Below are 19,159 nucleotides of genomic sequence, written 5' to 3' on the forward strand. Positions count from 1 at the left end.
TATATTTGGTTGTTGTTTAGGATCTGCGGGATCCTAAGTCGCCATCCACTTGATGGTGGACCGGACTAAATGAGGAGCAACTTACTCCCTCGTTTTTTAGTCCATGGATCCCTAGTATTGGAGCGTAGCACCCCAAGCATTAAGAATTGAAAAAATCAAAAATTTTGACTGACGGTTTCGTCCAGGGCAGAGGCAACTCATCAGACTGACGAAACCGTCAGTCAAAATTTTTGATTTTTTCAATTCTTATATTTGGTTGTAATGAAAAACATAGTTAAAAGCATCGGCGTATACGGGGGACGAAACTCTGACCATTATCGAATGAAAAAATTGTATCAAATGTAATTCGTTGTGCTAGTTGGAAGCCTATCTATTAATAGTGAGGTGTTTTCCATGAGCGTTCAAGAAAACCTCTTTATAATGTTTCCCCCTGAACTTTTTTTACTTTTAAAATTTGAATGCAAGCTAGTATCAGCTTCAAGCTATTTACAAAAGCTATCTTAAAACGAATGAAATTCGTGACCCATAAATTCTAGGTACCTCCTCTAAAGGAAGAAATTCTGCCGGCCATTTGCACTTGAGTTTGAACAACGCATATCTGAATGTCATTTCCTGTAATTTCATTTTTTCGGAAAGAATGGAAACAGCACACATCACTTTGCTATCCATTTGCTGATATTTGCACTCAGAACCCTGCCGTGGACGGAGACCGATCTGGAGCTGGCGGATATGAATTATTCTATCCAAATTTCTAATATATAATTTGAAATCTGCAGTGGACCAGATGCATTTGTCGCATAGACAAGTTTATATTGGGAATCTCCTCAACCAGATGTAGGGATTTATATACGCCATTTAGAATGGTATGCTTGCTTCCGGTTCAGAAAAATCAAGCAGAGAATATCCAGTGCAGGATGTATAGAATCATACATCCTGCACACATTAGAAATGTTTGATTATCTCAATTCTGACCGTGTTTAGCATGCACAAATCAAACTACTGATTTTCCTAAATATCTTTTCCCTTTATATTTTTTTTGATTAAACACGCAGGTGTAAAAACCATTGAAAGACATATCCGCTCCAGTTCGGCCGCGCGAACGTCGAAGCTAGAACGGGCGCTTGTGTGAATCGCAAAAAAATCACTCCCCATTCCTCCAGCCACAGCCCAGTAAAACCAACATTTCCGTTACTATGCGAGGTGAGTTTGCCTTTAGGCACCCGTATTTCTGCTCCTTTGGCTTTTCCTCCTCCTGTTTTCCTTCAATAGCTATAGTTCTATATTTTCACTATTGCGGCGGAAACCTTAAGTCGGGACTCAGCCAGAAATCGTACGATTTTATCCTTGCAGCTCTTCTGCGTTCTGTGTGCCCCTCCACACCCCTGGCATGGTACATCATGCTCATTTCTTTCACTAAAGTGTCAGCTGGGATCATTCCCGCCATCAACAGTACTGTCTCATGTGAGGTGGGTCTGAAGGCACTGCAAAAACTCAAGACCAGCAGCTGGTAAACCAAATCCACCTACTTTTTTTTTCTGAAAATTTCGCTATCTCCGTCGTGTAGATCTCTACGTCTCATATCGCATGCAGTCCGTTTCGAGTCAAAGATTGCTGCAAATGCCTCGTTCGTCTACTGCAGCTTCCCATACTTTTCTTCATTTTCCGACTGACCTTTTTCCTTGAATACCATTTTGGATATCCTCACCACATCCATACGCTATAGATGGTCAGTCCAATCTGGTTCACTTCAGATTCCATACAATTCGTGGTTGTACTTGTTGCACCTATCTGGCCTGGCTGCTTTGCGGTAACAACTATAGCTAGCTCATAGGCAGCGCCGATAATCATAGCCTCTTCTAGAATGGAAAAAACATGCCAGTTACTATATATGAAATTCCACAGCATTATTTGTCCTGCACCAAAGAGGTATTTCCCGATCAGACTCACCAAATATCCAGGAACACCTATATCTGCCAATGCGCCTTTAATTCAGTTGCTGTTGGCGGAGTTGAATGCGTTTAGAGTATCTAATTTGCGGCACGGTTAAGCGACCACCAAGTGGACGCTTCCGACGATGAGTAACTACCTCCTATCTCTGATAAAAGCTCTTTGTCCAAAAACATGCGGCTCACAAAACCCACCATTTTTTTTTGTTCCATCAATATATTTCGACGCCGCTCCTCCAGCTCGTTGATCCTCTGCTGCTTCTTCAATGTCTTCAAGTTGATTTCTGTCTGCCGGAAGGCCTTCACGCTACTGCCTTTCTTCGGAATCGGAAATAGTGCTTGCGTGCTAGTTGGCTCGTGAAATACTCTCCCCCTCTCGCCGGTCTAGAGACCTTAGTACATACATCTGCTGCACGGTGACGTGCTTGGAGACGGACCCGATACTATTTAAGAGCAGTTGCCCTCCCTCTGGTGTCTGTTGAGACTGATCTACTGCTTTAAGGAACCTCATACGGCTCTCTTTGACAACGTCTAAAACAAGGCTTAAAGAAGCCTGAAATAGCCAAAAGTCGATTCAGACTATCAGTTATTTTATCTCTGTTTACATTTTCATTGTTTGTTTTAGTTCCCAGGTGGTATGCGTACTTAGTGCTTCGCGAACACTTCCATGCAGTCCCCTGTGTGAAACAAACGTGTGGAACGCAAAGTTCACTCGGAGCTCACAGCTCACTACCTGTGTTGTGTCTAACAAGTCTCAATTTCAATATACTATTTTGATTAAAACATATGTCTAGCTACAAAAAAGACGATTAACAGTTTCGTCCAGGGCAGAGGCAACTCATCGGACGCTGCCTCACCTCTGCCCTGGGAGCAACGTGACCGAAAGTGTCAGTCCTTTATATAATTCCAAAAGCACATAGCTAGGCCATATTTCAAACAAATATGTCTGGCACCCGCGCCGCGGAAAGAATGTCCCCTCAAAAAATGTTGGCCGGGCACCCGGCAAAACCCGCGTGGCAATTTGCGAACGCCTTTTTACGAACTCGATTTAACCTTAATCTCGACGCAAATTACCTGGTGACCGATGTGAGTAAAAGCCCCAATAACCTACCAGATGTCTTCCTCTGAAAGTATATGAAGCCCCAAAATTTGCGAGTACCATGTCCAGCTCCGCGAATGCTTCCAGCCGCCCAATTCACACCGCGTCAAAATTCCCCACTATGATTATCGGCTCACGACCTCTTGTGTCCAAGACTAAAGCACTTAACATCTGTTCATATTTGACAAGTATAGCCCTGGGTGGAGCATAATAGCTCTGAAGAATCTTCCTGCAGATGTTCCATTGTTTCTTGGAAGGTTTCTTCTCCATAGAGCTATAGCACCGCTAGCCTGATTCAATCTTTCATCCAAATGTGACCATCGTGATTTCAACATGACTCACCAATTATAGCTACGTTGATATCTTTCTCGCGGATGGCTTGCCAGCCGCCTGGCAGTGGTGGATATGTTGACTTATATCAACTTTATCTGCAATTTGCATTGAGAGGTCCTCTATATTCCGGGTAACTGCTGTTGCCCGCAATGTCGCGACGGACCACACCCTGTTCCCGCGTGCATACTATGGAACTTGAGTCAGTTCTACAGTCTTTGCTAATATTGGGTTCTGCTCCGCACCTCTTACATTGCTTAGACTTGTAGTTTGTACTACATTGTGGCGAAGTCTATGGATCTCAGGCACCTCTCTCTCCTTTTTGCCAACAGTTTGAGTGCTGGCTCAACTGTTAGACTGATGAAGGCGGCTTGTGTCCTACCCTAGGTGTTTCTTATTATCTTTACCAATAAGGTCTAACTGCTTTTTCAAGGCCCCGCAGATGTCCTTCTTCATGATTATTCCATCTATGTTCTTGTAAACAATGATGATCTTTGACCAGCCAACTTTCGCGGTTACATCCAGCGGATTTCGTGAAATCCAACATAAGAACCTTTCTCTCCCCCGACAGGTGATGCTCCTGGTAACGTTTGATATCAGAAGTTCCTCTAGTTCCGTAAAATGGATGATATATAGCGCTGAGGTATGGGCTGGCGTCCTTGGCAAAGAGGTATATCGTAAATGCATTGTGCAAGTACAGGGACGGCGAGTTTTGCGAATGGTGTCAGCGTCTACGTACCGCGCTGTCTCTGAGCCGGCCGTGGTAGTAATTGCGGTAGTGATTCCCGTTGCCCTCCCTGTTAAGAAGCGTAAAGCTATACGCAAGTGCAATTGAGAAGAGTCAAGGGAGGTGATTGTCGTAAAGAATGGCAGCGTACATTAAATGAGTGACAACACTATTAGCAAAATGAGGCAAGAGGCAACCGCGTGGCTGATCGGCAACTTAGGGGCATGTTTGAATCAGAAGCGACTGACTATTTCCTTACCCAGCTCCTAAGTGGGCACGGAGATTTTCACACTCACCTGGTTAGAGTTGAGAAAGCACGATCTCCTGAGTGTGTGTTTCGTAAAGGAGTTGTGGGTGATGCTGAGGAGCGCTGGCAGGTGAAGTTGTGTTGCCTATTATGTTCGGGTTCTTCTCGGTGTAAAGAAAATAGAGCTTGGCCAGTTCCCTTCTCCCTCTCCCCTCTCGTTGGTGAAAGGAATTCCCTGATTTGAGGACCCATAATGCAGATGAGCTCGTGGGCTAGCCCAGAGTAATGTAACGAACGGTTCCAGACTATATATCTGACGATAAGGAGGTGTTTAGTTGGTAGTTCGACGCGTAAAGTTGTGGGATTCGAACACTCCGCTCGAAAACGCATTAACCTACCGCACCCTACCCCATTATCTCCCATGCAAGGGTTTCTCAAGTTTTTAGGGAATAGAGTCTTTGAATGGGCGTTACTTTTGCTGCTTGGCTTACTTTTCGCCTGAATTCTTCAACCCTCTTTCATTCTGGGCCTTACTATTCACCACCGTGAAGCCTATAATGATGACCCTTATATTCAGATAAATATTTCGGCATAACTCGATAAGCTTTATGACTTAAGTAGCGGTCAATACATGCTGCTCCCGACTGGTCACTAGATCTGGATCGTCCGAGTCTCTTCTTTCTTTCATCCTCCTGCTATACTGTTCCCACTGTGCCGTTAAGAACGTGATTGTGGTAATTTAAAAATGTGCATTATTTGCCACAAGCCTCAACAGCATATAATAACGTTGGGTTAACCTTTTCTAACTTTCCTACTATTTTCATCTCTCATTCTTGCTTTCTTGCTTCATTAATATTACTGGTTTGCACGGCTTTCTGAAGTCGCAAACAGAAATCTTTGAACTGCTTCACCACTAGAATAGAAATGACCCTCGAAAATTTCAAGGAGGATGGGAGATTCTAACTCGAGAGCACTTTGTGCATATTCCTAACTCTTGGACCGAACAACATTCCCCAAACATCCTCCCATTCATTTAACCTAATGTCCTTTATTCCGACTTCCGTTCGGTTTCAGTATGAAATTTTCATGCGAAAAGTTAAGGAATATAAAGAATCAGAGCATCGATGCCAGCACCCCCGTTACCAGGAACACTGACCCAGTTCGAAATGCTGTTGTCCTTCCCAAATCTCCACACGATAAAATAATACTAAATCAAGTGGGGATCATTGACTTCTTGAAACTTGTATTGTTAACATAAAACCAGAAGGGTACAATGGAATTTGAACGGAAAATGGGTTAAATAGGTTAACCGGGAGCACAACGAGCGACATTACTAAGCCCATTTTATATGGCAAAGCAAGGGTTCTGATTTCACAAGATGCAAATAAATTTTAGGTACACTTCTAATATGGATTCATTAAGTGAGATTTAAAATTTTACGAGGAGCTGGAGCTTGGGTGCTTTATGTTTTATTACCGCAGATGCGTAGTATGTTTTATTCGAAAAGGACGAAAATAAAGTTGCAGCCTTAAAAAAGAGATTCCGGCAAGACAATTTTCACATCATTCTACTTTTAAGGCTACCTAAATGCGGTGATCAATCTTTATTTTCGGTTTCAACCTGGAGAGATACGGTCTATTTTGGGATTACTAATGCAGAACGGGGTCCACATCACAAATCTTTTATAGGATACAATAAATAGCTTCATAAAATAAGTGCTACCACTCTCTCACTTGCATAAAATACATAATAATCACTTGTAAGCTGGAAGCACACCATCTAAAACCCAACCCTCGCCATCTCATTTCAGATTTGATTTTCGTTTGATGACGACAAGATGATGGATTCGAACAGCTTGAGCGCAACCACTCGAACCACTGGTAGATAGTTATGTTCCATTCAAAATGATAATCGATCCAACATGATAGTTTGGGACCCGACGAATGGGCCACGTGAGCCCAAATATTCATCAGGTCCTTACCAATGGCTGCGAACATCCTTCCTAATATCGTGTCTGCTGCTCCCCACGACAACAAGCATGGAGAAATCCTTTGATGTTAACCGAAACCGAATCGACAAATCGAAATTTCATGAGAGCCTTCAACCAGGACATCAGCAACAAAACACAAAAGCTGGAGCGGTCGGTGCGGTAGCAGGCGCTGCTGCCGAATCCAACATTCAATGTCCCAGTTTCTCGGATAGTTCGGCATGTCCTTGCTATAAGTTCGAGGATGGTAAGTACATTAAGAGCTTTCCTGGGGTGAATATAAAGCAAGCTATTTTCTTTTCTTTCATTACAAATATTTGGTTAGATTGGAAGAATGTAGTTTAGGCCGTGCGACAAGCGGTTACGTGTGTGCGATTCGATTTATTTCTCGTTGCTTTTGGGGGTTCTTTGTTCCCCTGGGGCAATGGTTGTTGAGACCAACGTAATTGACGTTTCCCTTGTTTATTTTGCTTGAAACCGCAAATAAGAGGAAATTATGGTTTGTTCAACGGTTACGTAAATAACCGTACGAGATAGGAAATTTAGCTTGATTTGCTTACTTTCATTCAAAGCTATGCAGGCCTTAATAATATATATTTAATATAGTTAAAAAAGCCCACCAACCCTCTTCCTGCCTAATCGGACCAAGGGGCGACCAACCTAAAGGTGGGTTGAAGGCAATATCCAAAGGCTCGCATCGTAGTGATGCGTTTCAACGCGAAGTGTGTGCGACCATGCGAAAATGTATGGCTACATCCCCTTTTGTCGCAAACACTTCAAGGAGGGACGGGGTGGTTCTATACTATAGAGGCTTAGATCTTAAAAGGAAGACAGTACGAATCAAGGCTAAAGCCCACTAGGTCAGATTGTTATCGGACAAGACTTTCCGGACTATATAGGTTGCGAGGATAATCGCTTTCTGCATCTCCATGTATAGTCCAGCCCTAAGATCGAGCGTTTTCAGCGCTTTATGTTTATTTTTCGGGACTGATCCCGTCGCCGAAATCACGACTAGGACTACTTCGATCCTTTGTAGTCTCCAAGTCTGCTTCATATCGTCCGCGAAAGGGCCGCAGTTCCGGATTTTTTCGTGCTGTTTTTCAACAGTGTGTTCCGGTCCAACGGCACGGCTACGTAGATTATGAAACGCCCTCGAACTTCCTTGAGAAGCAGAACCAGGTCGGGTCTATTGTGATTAACACTGTGGTTGGTGGCAATAATGTGATCCCACAGTAGTTTGGTCGATCATTTTCAAAAATTCTCTGCGTCCCATAGTAAGCACGGTAGGTTACCAATAAGTTATAATTCAATGCAAGGTTTTGATGGCGAATCTTGCAGACGGAATTATGACGATTGGTGTACTCGGTAATGCTCAACATCCTGTGCTGGGTGGTCTCCTCTTGACAGTTGCATAACCTACAACTGGAGTTTGTGATTGAGAAGTCGGGAAGGATGTCCCGTTTATAATTTTTTGTTGGGAGTGAAGTACCCTGAATTGAAGTTAGGATGGCTTCGGTCTCATAGAAAAGTGCATCCTTAGTCGACCTTAGTCGGCTTGGATGTCAATGTCTGGCAACAACAAATTTTTTATATGACCTCTGTGTCTCTTTCCACATGTCGATCTTCTGTTGGACTGAAGTTAAATTTGACATGGGATCTCATTCTCTGCTTTCCAAGTTCAAAGGAGATAATTTATTATCTGCCATGACGGTAGCCTGGTGTAATTGGCCAGAGGATTGCTTCTCAAAGAAAAACTCACGAAGAGAATGCACTTGATTGTGGTGCAATGTTTTTAATCCCCTGATGACGTGTGATAGTGATCCTCAATTTTTCGCTCTATTGTACATTTTGTTGTTTGTAAGAACTACCCTTACCCGGTTCAATTTTCAGGACAAGATCCAGATGCCGTTCAAATTCCCCCAGCAACTTAGATTTAATTATTGTCACTGCAAGTGTTGTTGTTTGCAATATGCCGAAGTATTCGTGGACGTCGTCGAAATCCATCCCCACAATTTGGATGTTACTATGGCTGTATTCTTCGTTGTCTCCAAACCCAACTGCATGGCGGTATTTCTGCTGAACTGGATGATGATGTCCAGTAAGGAACGAAGTTGGGCGTCGTTTTGGGATACAATTTGATGTTGCCAATATTCATTAAAAGACTTGTACATTCCGACAATATGCCACGTTTGACTCGGACTCCGTATTTGCTTTTATGCAGAAGATGGGATAGTGAATTCAAAGCCAAACAAAACCACTGTGAGCTTAGAGAGTCGTCTTGGAAGATGCCACGCCTAACTGGTATCTCTCCTGATATTTGTGAGGTTACCGATAGCTTCGTGTTCCAATTCTTCATGACTGTTCTCAGTAGAAGAACCACCCACATTCGGATTGATTTTGTATAAGCGTAATACTTACAATAACCACGAATGTGATGTGGAGTGAAAGGCTGATTTATAGTCGATGTAGGCTGTCGTCTTCCAATTACCTGCCTTTTCAAGGGCTGTTTCTACATCAGCTTCAGTTATGTCAGGCAAGGTCATTTCGGTGAGGGCCTCACATGAACCCAGAAAGTATGGAAGCTATGCTGCTTCTAAATTACAACGCCTGGGTTCGCTCCAAATACTTCTCCAGAAGTCTTTTGCCTGATCCAGACCGTGGTTACTTCCTCGACTTGAGTTGGTGAAATTTTTCTAAAATCCCCGTTGGTTCTGGAAGAACAAGGTGTTGTCTATCTTTCACTCAAAGCTCTCTTGTTACCTATAAATGCGATTGGAGCATACCACAAATTTCTGCTTCAGCACCTCCAGGATTTCTTCGATTGGCACATTATTGGGCAGATGGTAGTTTTTAATGATGTTTGCAACGCATCTGCATACTCTTGGTGATGTATTTCCAAAAAGGGCTTGCATGGTACGGCCAAACTCCTTTCTCAACTTTTCGACTCTTTTGTTGAGCCGAAATAACCCGAACGGTAAAGTACTCCTGCGCATACTTCTGCTATCCGCTCTAAGATGTTGATTATAGAGACGAATAACCGTAGCAGTTGATCAGGCTGCGAATCTCTGTGGCAGTGACCTCGCTAGCCAAACAATCAGCCAAAATTCCGTCAACGCAGCAATGATGTTAGTAGTAAACTTTAGTTTTGGGATCTTTGGCCTAGCATCAGGGAGAATCTCATCATATTCTGTGAATGTGGTTACAGGTCTGGAACGCGGTCAAAGTCTCATTATAAATTGGATCGATCCCCAGTTACTAAGCTTTTCCTGGCTACCGGGTTTATGGAATGCCTTGCAGGTTGATTACTTGTGTTGCTTCTTTGACTAGTCCGGTAAGTTGATGACTCGAGATCGAGCTCAAGTGAAACCCCTTGGAAGATTTGTTGCCTAGTTGAAGGGGCAACTCGATTATTATGCACTATCACCCGGTACCGGTTGACGACATTCTGTTCCGGAACATGACTTAATTCCGGAAAACGGGCTATGAAAGCGTCATGTAGTCTGTACCCAGAAGGATTTCGTTCCAAATCCCTGACACGGTAATAGGCGTGGACGATAAATTAATTCAGTCGATTCGTCCAAACCATACGACGCCTAGGTCTCCCGTCCTTGGTGTTTGACGGCATAACCGCCAAAACATCCAAGGGCGAAGAGCCGCTCTGGTGTTGTTCAACGACCCTTAACCGTGTTGGGTACTGTCTTCGTGTCGCTGGGGTCTCATTAAAAGAATTTGAAATATTTTCCCCAATTCTGTTCCCACGAGTGTTGGGGAGGTAGTCAACCCTGCAGCAGAGCCCCAATGTTGCAATGCCCCATTGTTACCTCCAAAGGTAGGGAAGGTATTTGGAGGGGAGCCGCTGAAATACAGTGTAACGTCACTGCAATTCATCCGATAGGCGTGTCGATCCCTTCACCCGGAATTACGGATTTGTTAAGGAGGTTTACTCCCCCTGAACGGGAAGAATCGGTAAGGGAGGACGAACACAAAGGGAAACGTTCTGCTTGTCCGCGGCTACTTATTTACGAGATTAACTTGCGATATTCGTAGCTGACCCGGTGGGTCATGTCATTACCCGCAACCCATGACACGCGCCTGGTTGCATGCAGCTTTGCGTTTGCAACTCAGGTGAGGATAAACCTGGTACGCCTGGTATATATATATATATATATATGGCTTGCCATTTACTCTTTGGTGAGCTCCAGTTCGCGGAATGCGCTTCAGCTCCCCCCTGGACTTCGCGAGACGCCCGCACTTCTTCTCTACCGTTCGGGGCCAAGTACCTTTCAGGCAACCTACTCGTCAGCCATCTTGGGAGAGTGGATTCCACTGCATGGTGTAGCAATGCACTCATCGCTCCTCTTTCATATGTGACCTCTGCCACTTCCACCTTCCGATCACAGTGCGAACGGGTGCCGATCAAGTTCTTCGTTTGAGGTAGTATAAGGTTAGCGTACTCCGATGACATAACGCTAATATACTAATTGATCGACGCATTAGATGCTCTGCCCATTAATGCAAACAGGGAGAGTGCGATGGCCTGTCAGGCTGAGACTACGGGTACCTTGTTGATATGAGAAAGTTGGATAGATTTGAGTCTATAGTACCACCAAACTAGATAACCTGGTTCACGGTGAGGATGAGCGCCATACGGATTTTTAAGGATTTTCGGTGTCATCTTCAATTTTCCTCTAAACTTGATTGTTTGGAGATTAAGAGCTAGTTTCCACTTGGTGTAATTTCGGTAGAGCTTCGTCGCATACGTTTTTATAGACAATGTGGTCATCGGCATATTATACGATCTCGGTTGGATTGGAAGTGTGGACGGAGTATATTCGCAGTACAAAGTCAAAAAAGAGTAATGGAGAAGACGGAGCCTTATGAAATTTCAGTTGAACTGGTTAAGAGGAAGGCTGCTTCGCTTAGAGTTTGCGCCTTTCAAAAAAGCTTAAGAACAAGTCTGAAGATATGCGGTTAGAAGTGAAAGATACTGTTTAGCTTAGAAACCAGTCCGTATTGATCCACGGAAACAAAAGTTTTCCTTATGCCGAGTAGGCAGGCTATGGTAGGTGCTTTGCAAGTAATCCGGGGCAGAGTTAGGAAGACATGCTCAACTGAGTCACATGATCGGTTAGGTAATTGGAAGTGTGGAATAGTATTGCTTTTATCATAGTGGTTAACTATTATTGTCTTGATGGTCCGCTCGAAAACTTTGACCTTGGGAATTAAGTGATCTGAGCACCCTTCCAGCTCGTGGGAAAGTGGGCGTTCAGCCAACAATGCTTGAATAATGTTCAAAAGAAGGAGACTTATTTGGGCAGAGAATTTCTTAGGAATTACGGAGGGGAATCTTGTCAAACTGGATCGACTTTTAAAAAAATGTCAGGCGATGACGGCTTTACGGCTTTTTACCAGGGCAGAGGCAAATCGTCAGGCGCTGCTTCACCTCTGCCCTGGGAGCCGCGTGACCAAAGCGGCTCGCAGGTGTTATGTGCTCCTTTACATAATTCGCAGAACACAACATGGCTACGAATTATATTAAGCACAAATCCGCCTTATTGAACAGAGCTTGGCCAGTGCTGAAAATATTTTTTTTTTGAGAATTGTGGGGTTCTAAGTCCGCATCAACTTAACTTTTTGTTGTTCCTAGGTTTCATGGAAATTTCGGCTATTTTGGTATTAGGGGCACGAGTGAGTTTATCCGCAAGGAGTGGACGCTACAACAATCCAGTCTGACTGGTTGTTTGGTTGTAGAACAGTGAGAAGTAAAGGGCCATAACAGTTTCATTGACTTCAGTGTCAAAACTGTGGTCAAGTCTCTTCCGGAGGGGACATGATTTCTGGAAGGGGGTCCTGACGCCTAATAGTTTTGTCGGGTCGCAGGGATATTTGCCTGAACGTATACGTATACGTGTCTCAATTAGGCTCAATATCGGAAACGCGGCAATGGAGGTGATTAGTGTATAGGAATAAAATCCTCTCGCAGATTGGAGTGTTCAGATTAAGAATCTCACTCTTTAGGAAGGAGTACTGCAGGGAAAATCTGCTGTAAAATAGTCTCCGCCAGATCATCATCATCAACGGCGCAACAAACGGTATGCGGTCTACGCGTGCCATAATAGGAAACTCCAGACATCCCGGCTTGCGCCGAGGTCCACCAATTCGATATCCCTAAAAACTGTCTGGTGTCCTGACCTACACCATCTTCCATCTCAGGCAGGGTCTGCTTCGTCTTCTTTTTCTACTATAGATAGACCTTCTGGATTGGATCATACTCATCCATACGGATTAAGTGACCCGCCCACCGCAACTGTTGAGCCGGATTTTGTCAACAACCAGATGGCCATGGTCTCGCTCATAGATTTCGTTGTTATCTAGGCTACGGAATCGTATCCTTATGTAGGGGCCAACATCCTTATCCTCATGTAGGCGGCCAAAAACTCTTCGGAGGATTCTTCTCTCGAACACGGCCAAGAGTTCGCATTTTTTTTTTTTGCTATGAACCCAAGTCTCCAAGGAATACATAAGGACTGGCAAGATCATAGTCTTGTACAGTAAGAGCTTTGACCCTATGGTGAGACATTTCGAGCGGAACTGTTCTTGTAAGCTGAAATAGGCTCTGTTGGTAGCCAACTACGGTGCGCTGATTTCATCGTCATAACTGCTATCGGTTGTGAGTTTCGACCCTAGGTAGGAGAAATTATCAACGGTCTCAAAGTTGCAGTCTCCCATCTTCATTGTTTTCATTTGGCCAGTGCGATCCGATGTTGTTCGTTCTTTTGATTTTGGCGCTAACATTGCTGCCATATACTTTGTCTTGCCTTTATTGATGTGCAGCCCAAGATCTCGCGCCGCCAGCTCGATCTGGAAGAAGGCAGTTTGTACGTCTCGGGTGGTTCTTCCCATTATGTCGATATCGTCAGCATAGGCCAGTAGTTGGGTAGACTTAAAGAGTATCGTACCTCTTGCATTTACCTCAGCATCACGGATCACTTTTTCGAGAGCCAGATTAAAGCGGACGCATGATAGGGCATCCCCTTGTCGTAGACCGTTGTTGATGTCGAATGGTCTTGAGAGTAATCCTGCTGCTTTTATCTGGCCTCGCACATTTGTCAGGGTCAGCCTAGTCAGTCTTATCAATTTCGTCGGAATACCAAATTCTCTCATGGCCGTGTACAGTTTCACCCTGGCTATGCTATCATGAGCGGCTTTAAAGTCGATGAACCAACCAATTTGGCTGTAATTCCATCGGCTCCTGGCGATTTATGATTTTTTACCCGATGAATTGCACGGACTGTTTCTCCTAAACTTGGTGGGGGCAGTATTTCTCCGTCGTCTTCGGTTGGTGGGACCTCCAGCTCGGCGATGTTTTGGTTGTTCAGCAGTTTATCAAAGTACTCAACCCATCGCTCTAATATGCCCATTCTGTCGGAAATCAGATTTCCTTCTTTGTCTCGGCAGGATGAGCATCGAGGTGTATAAGGCTTCATCTTGCTGACTTGTTTGGTAAAACTTCCGCGCCTGGTGCGGTTGCTCCCTGTACTTTTCTAGTTCACAGACTTGTTGGTTCTGCCAGGTTTCCTTTTTCCGTCTGTGAAGTCGTTTCTCCGCTCGCCGGAGTTCGTGATAAGTGTCTGCGCATGCCCGCGTTCTTTGAGAATGCAACATTACTCGGTATGCAGCATTCTTCCGTTCCGTTGCTAGCTTACATTCATCGTCAAACCAGCCGTTCCGACTCCTTTTACGACTGGAGCCAAGTATCTTTGTGGCCGTATCAATGGTACCGTTCTTCAAGTGGTTGGGAAGATCATTTGTTGATGCTTCATCTCCAGGACCGATGTTGACTGCGGTTATTGCGGCATCCATTTCCCTCTTATGGGTGTCGCGCAGGGCTGTGTTGTGGATGGCTTCAGTTTTAACTCTCACCTGATTGTCAGAGGGGATTCTGGGTGGTGTTGTTATTCGAGCTCGATGCACCATGCCAACGAGATAGTGGGCGCGAATCCGCCTTATTGACCAGAGCTTGGCCAGAGCTGAAAATATTTTTTTTTGGGAATTGTGGGATCCTAAGGCCGCATCAACTTAATGCCGGACCGGACCAAATGGAGAGCAACTTACTCGCTCTATTTTTGGCCCACGGACCGCTAGTTTAAAACTTTAAAAAAATGTCAGGTGATGACGGCTTTACGGTTTCTTACCAGGGCAGAGGCAAATTGTCAGACGATGCTTCACCTCTGCCCTGGGAGCAGCGTGACCGAAGCGGCTCGCAGATGTTATGTGCTCCTTTACATAATTCGCAGACCACAACATGACTACGAATTATGTTGAGCGTAAATCCACCTTATTGACTAGAGCTTGGCCAGAGCTGAAAATATTGACTAAATGGAGAGCAAACTTAGGGCTTAGCACCCAAACTTTATCATCAATGTCATCCCCTGACAGTTTTTTAAAGTTTGGATGCTAAGCCCTAAACGATGAGTCCGTGGGCCAGAAAAAAGGAGGGAGTAAGTTGCTCTCTATTTGGTCCGGTCCGGTATTAAGTTGATGCGTGATTTTAAATGGTATGGGCTTTAAAGTTAACCATTGTCAACTATTGTCTTTGGCTTTTTTGGGGCCCTGGAGCTGGCGCTGCCGCTTCCTCCCTAGTTGGCTTTGCAGTACAGACTATCTTCGATCCGTTTGGCGCTTACAGCGTTTTCAGCGGAAAGTGTGACTGTTTCTATCAGAAGAAGTTTTATTTCGAGGTCAGCGCTTTAAAAGACAGCATTGGAAGCTAAAACCGGTGAGTACTTAAACCCAAAGACATCAAGAAGCATATGTTGCTTTCGAAGGTCATATGGACTAAAGTAGAAATTGTGATAGGAGTCTTCTATAGGGAGCTTAGGTAGGAAGAAGTCAGTCGAAAGAAGGATCAAGGGAGGAGTGTGATCATGAACACGAGTGCAGGACAAACTTTGATCCAGGCTCACGGTGCACTACCATTGAGAAGTCCTGCGGAGAGAGTGAAATGAAAAGTAGGTGGCTATAGCCCCATCTCGTAGGAGTCAATGGTTTCATTTGAATCGATGTTAAGAAGGTTTTGTTTAAATAGGCTCACCGAAAAATAAAATTTACGCTCTCCAAGGCATCGATTCAAACAATTCTATGCTATGGCAGTCAGACCATACCGGCAAATTAGAGCGAAAAACAGGTCTTTATTACCTTTCAGCGAGTTCTCAGGGAAATTTGAGCCATTGGCCATTGGCCCTTGGCGTACCATATACCAACAATTGGAACCCTCTTTGCATATCAAAATTCGCAAACGCCTGTCAGGGAATGAGGGATAGGAAAATTGCCTACTCAAAGGCAAGATGGAACTGCCTGCGAAACCTTGAAATTGATGAAACTGAATATAAGTTTTACATTCTTCGCGAATCAACCAACAACATCAAACTGCACTGGTCAAACACAAACACGAAGAAGAATAAGGATAGGAGAATACAACTTTGAGACCGTTGACAATTTCTCCTATCTAGGGTCGAAAATCACAACCGATAACAACTACGATGATGAAATCCGCGCACGGTTGTTGTCAGCCAACAGAGCCTACTTCAGCTTACAAAGACTGTTCCGCTCGAAACGTCTCACCATAGGGTCAAAGCTCTTACTGTACAAGACTATGATCTTGCCAGTCCTCATGTATTCCTCGGAAACTTGGGTTCTTAGCAAGAAAAATTGCGAACTCTTGGCCGCGTTCGAGAGAAGAATCCTCCGAAGAATTTTTGGCGCCCTACATGAGGATGGACAATTCCGTAGCCTGCACAATGACGAAATCTATGAGCGATTCCATGACCATCCGATTGTGGATAAAATCCGGCTCAATAGGTTACGGTGGGCGGGTCACTTAATCCGTATGGATGAAGATGATCCCACCCGGAAAGTCTATAAGGGCAATATCTATGGTTGGAAAAGAAGACGAGGCAGACCCTGCCTAAGATGGAGCGATGGCGTGGGCCAGGACGCCAGACAGCTTTTAGGGATATCGAGTTGGTGGACCTCGGCGCAAAACCGGGATGTCTGGAGTTCCTTATTAAGGCAGGCCTAGACCAGATACCGGTTGTTGCGCCGTTGATGATGATGATGATTCTTCGCTTTCCAAAATTGGTTGGGACAGTCATTCCAATTGGTAATTTTGCTTTGTTTCATACCTTTACTATCATTTGCTGAAGGAAATGGGTCAAAACAGTTTACAATTTTCCAGAGCTCCGTTGATATGCAATCAGGCGGACTATTTTCCGTGGTGTAAAATCATCCCCACCTTTCTGATAGTGGAGTTCATAATTTGCATTCCGTTAGATAGATGTCGGGAATACTGTTCTTGAAGTCAGGCTCAGGAGCGTCTGGGTGGCTGACAACTTTCCTTTCCTCGTCCTTAGGTTAATAATAATAATCGCTGGCGTGAAAATCCAGGTGAATCTATGGTTTGCTGTTTATAGCAAGTCTACAATAGCCTTTTAGGACATGGGACTTGAGGGAAAGGTTGTGGAATCTTCTACTGTCTTCCACACTCCTGGAAAAAATTGTATCCTTATAATATTCCTCATCCAAACGTTCTATTCTGCGCTATCCGACCACAAAACTTCCTGTTAGATTTACTTTGAATTCTTCAACACGATATATCCAAAGGCACATTAAAGCATTGTAACTTAAGCAGAACCATCCTTAACCTAATTCAGACTTAGATACAAGCTCTTCCTAAGCAACTACTCTATCTCTTGCACGTCTTAATAAAATGAGGGAACCCAATTCAGTTTTCTTTGATTGAACGAAAATATGAGTTTTGAACTACTTTGAAGAGTTCAACAGCCTCCATATCATTACTAGGATCCAAAAGTCATTTGCATTCTCTCTTTCTGTAGAGGAAATTTTCAATTTTTGGCATGAAAGGCTTCCTGTTCCTTAGATGGCTCTTCACTGTGGCATAGATTTCACACAACTTTGCCCTAGTGAACCTTTCGCTTTTGTTAGAGCTCATAATTATTTTTCTTGACAAAATTCACGCTTTCTCTCGAAATGGGAAATGTCAGAGCCGCTCCATGGGCCAGGGAGACACCCCAGCATGCTGATGTCACCCAAATACCAAGCTGAAAATTGGAATATGAGAAGAATGATTTTCCTGGCGGTACCCCAAACAAATTTTAAACCTTTAAGTATTGCAATTGCTTTGACTTTCGGATGGGGATCTTTTCGGGAGAGCTCATCCCCCTATAGTTCACGTGAGTCATATAACCTGCAATTCAATTAACAGTTCTCGCTGCTGACGTGCACCTAGGCTAAGTTCACTAAAATAACCAGATCACATTCTTTCCTGTACACCTTTGTAACATTCTATACACAATTACCGCAGCAGTAAATACACAATTCACTTCCTACCCCATTCTGAGAATAACCTGGCAATTCTAAAGAAAGATACTCTCTACCACCTTCGATGCAGATCTGAAACCACATCACATGGAGACTCTGCAGAAGTAGAAATTTGTCGTTTGGGTTTCCGTCCTCCCGTCGCCTCGAGGATACTGTCTCCACATTGCATAAAATTTCCCCAACCCCCGGTGCATTAGGTAAAATAAAGTGGATGACAAAGAAAAGTGCAAAGTCGTGAGGGATGCAGGCGGGAATTGTAACAGACAGCAGACACGGTGACTCGCTCAGACGTGATTTTAATGGCGGACATGATTTGAATAGAGGTAATTTTCTGTAGACGAACTCAGCATAATCCTGGTGTCTCACTGGGCAAATATGCTACAGGAATGAAAAGTATAAGAATTAGAACAAAAGCGTAATCTTAAGATTTTCCCGAGATGTAAATTTGTTCTTTAAATGATGAAGTCATCATAAAGTTTTGCAGTTGCAGTTGTCCCAGGCATCGGAGAAACGGGAGGGAAACGTGCATCTGAGGGAAGAGTAGGATTTGCTTAAGTTTTTAATAGCATCCAAGTATAAATTCTTGGTATTATTAAAACTTTTATTCAACGTGAGAGCTCCAGATACTGTGTCATCTTTGCATTATGCTCTTCTTACCTCCTCGTTCGTTCCTGACTGATAGTATCACCATTACGGATGGATATAGGTCACCTGTGAAGCGTGTATGCATGAAAGAAATCTCCCCATTCAGAAACTACTTGAAGAAAGCGTGTGCACATAAGAAGGCAATTCACTACATTTTTAAGAAGGTTGTTTCAGCTGGAAAGACACTCGCAAACTTTTTAATTATGGCTCATTTTCATGTACAGCAAAGCGCAAAGCTTTTAAAAACCACCTAATGTGCCAGTTACGTAGTCCCATATTATTAGAAGGGTCATTTGAATGCTGGATTGTTTTCAAGACCTTCACGATTACAATGCATGTTGTCTTCAATTCCTACTCTAATTGCGAAGGATAAGGCCAAAGGCTAGGCATTCAGCATTGGTAGGCATGTTCTTGACATTCTTGGGAACAAGTGGGCAAGTCTACAAAACAATACAATGGGTGCGTATACCGAGAGCACAATTCCTCATAGTTGTTCCCATGGTTGAGACTTATTGTTCCACTGCATCATAGAAACTTTTTCGTCCTTGATTTTAAACTTGGCCTTAGTGTTTGCTGCCCTGGATTCTGAGAGTAAACTTTTCTTACTGAAGCCAATTTGTAGTGATTTCCTTAGCAACGCTCCTGGTAGCAAGGAAGCATACATCGTAGGAAAAGCAAACCATTTGGAGTTGCTATCTTAATGAGATAGGCGGGTCTGTCAGCTAAGTGTTGATGAAATATATATAATCGACCATAGTTCCAGCATGTGACTGTTAAA

At 43.8% G+C, this 19,159-nt stretch overlaps 1 protein-coding gene across 2 annotated transcripts in view; it reads left to right on the top strand.

The window, feature by feature from the left end:
- The window catches only part of LOC119658228 (protein artichoke), a 517,332-nt gene that overhangs the window by 444,987 nt on the left and 53,186 nt on the right, over window positions 1–19,159 (top strand). For both annotated transcript variants that reach the window (XM_038065501.1, XM_038065502.1), the window contains one exon: window positions 6,160–6,583. In XM_038065501.1, the coding sequence (XP_037921429.1) occupies window positions 6,271–6,583 (313 nt within the window). In that variant the 5' untranslated portion in view covers window positions 6,160–6,270. The remainder of the gene's footprint in view (window positions 1–6,159; window positions 6,584–19,159) is intronic.

The sequence above is a fragment of the Hermetia illucens genome, chromosome 5 (assembly GCF_905115235.1).
Source record: "Hermetia illucens chromosome 5, iHerIll2.2.curated.20191125, whole genome shotgun sequence".
NCBI classification, from domain to species: domain Eukaryota; kingdom Metazoa; phylum Arthropoda; class Insecta; order Diptera; family Stratiomyidae; genus Hermetia; species Hermetia illucens.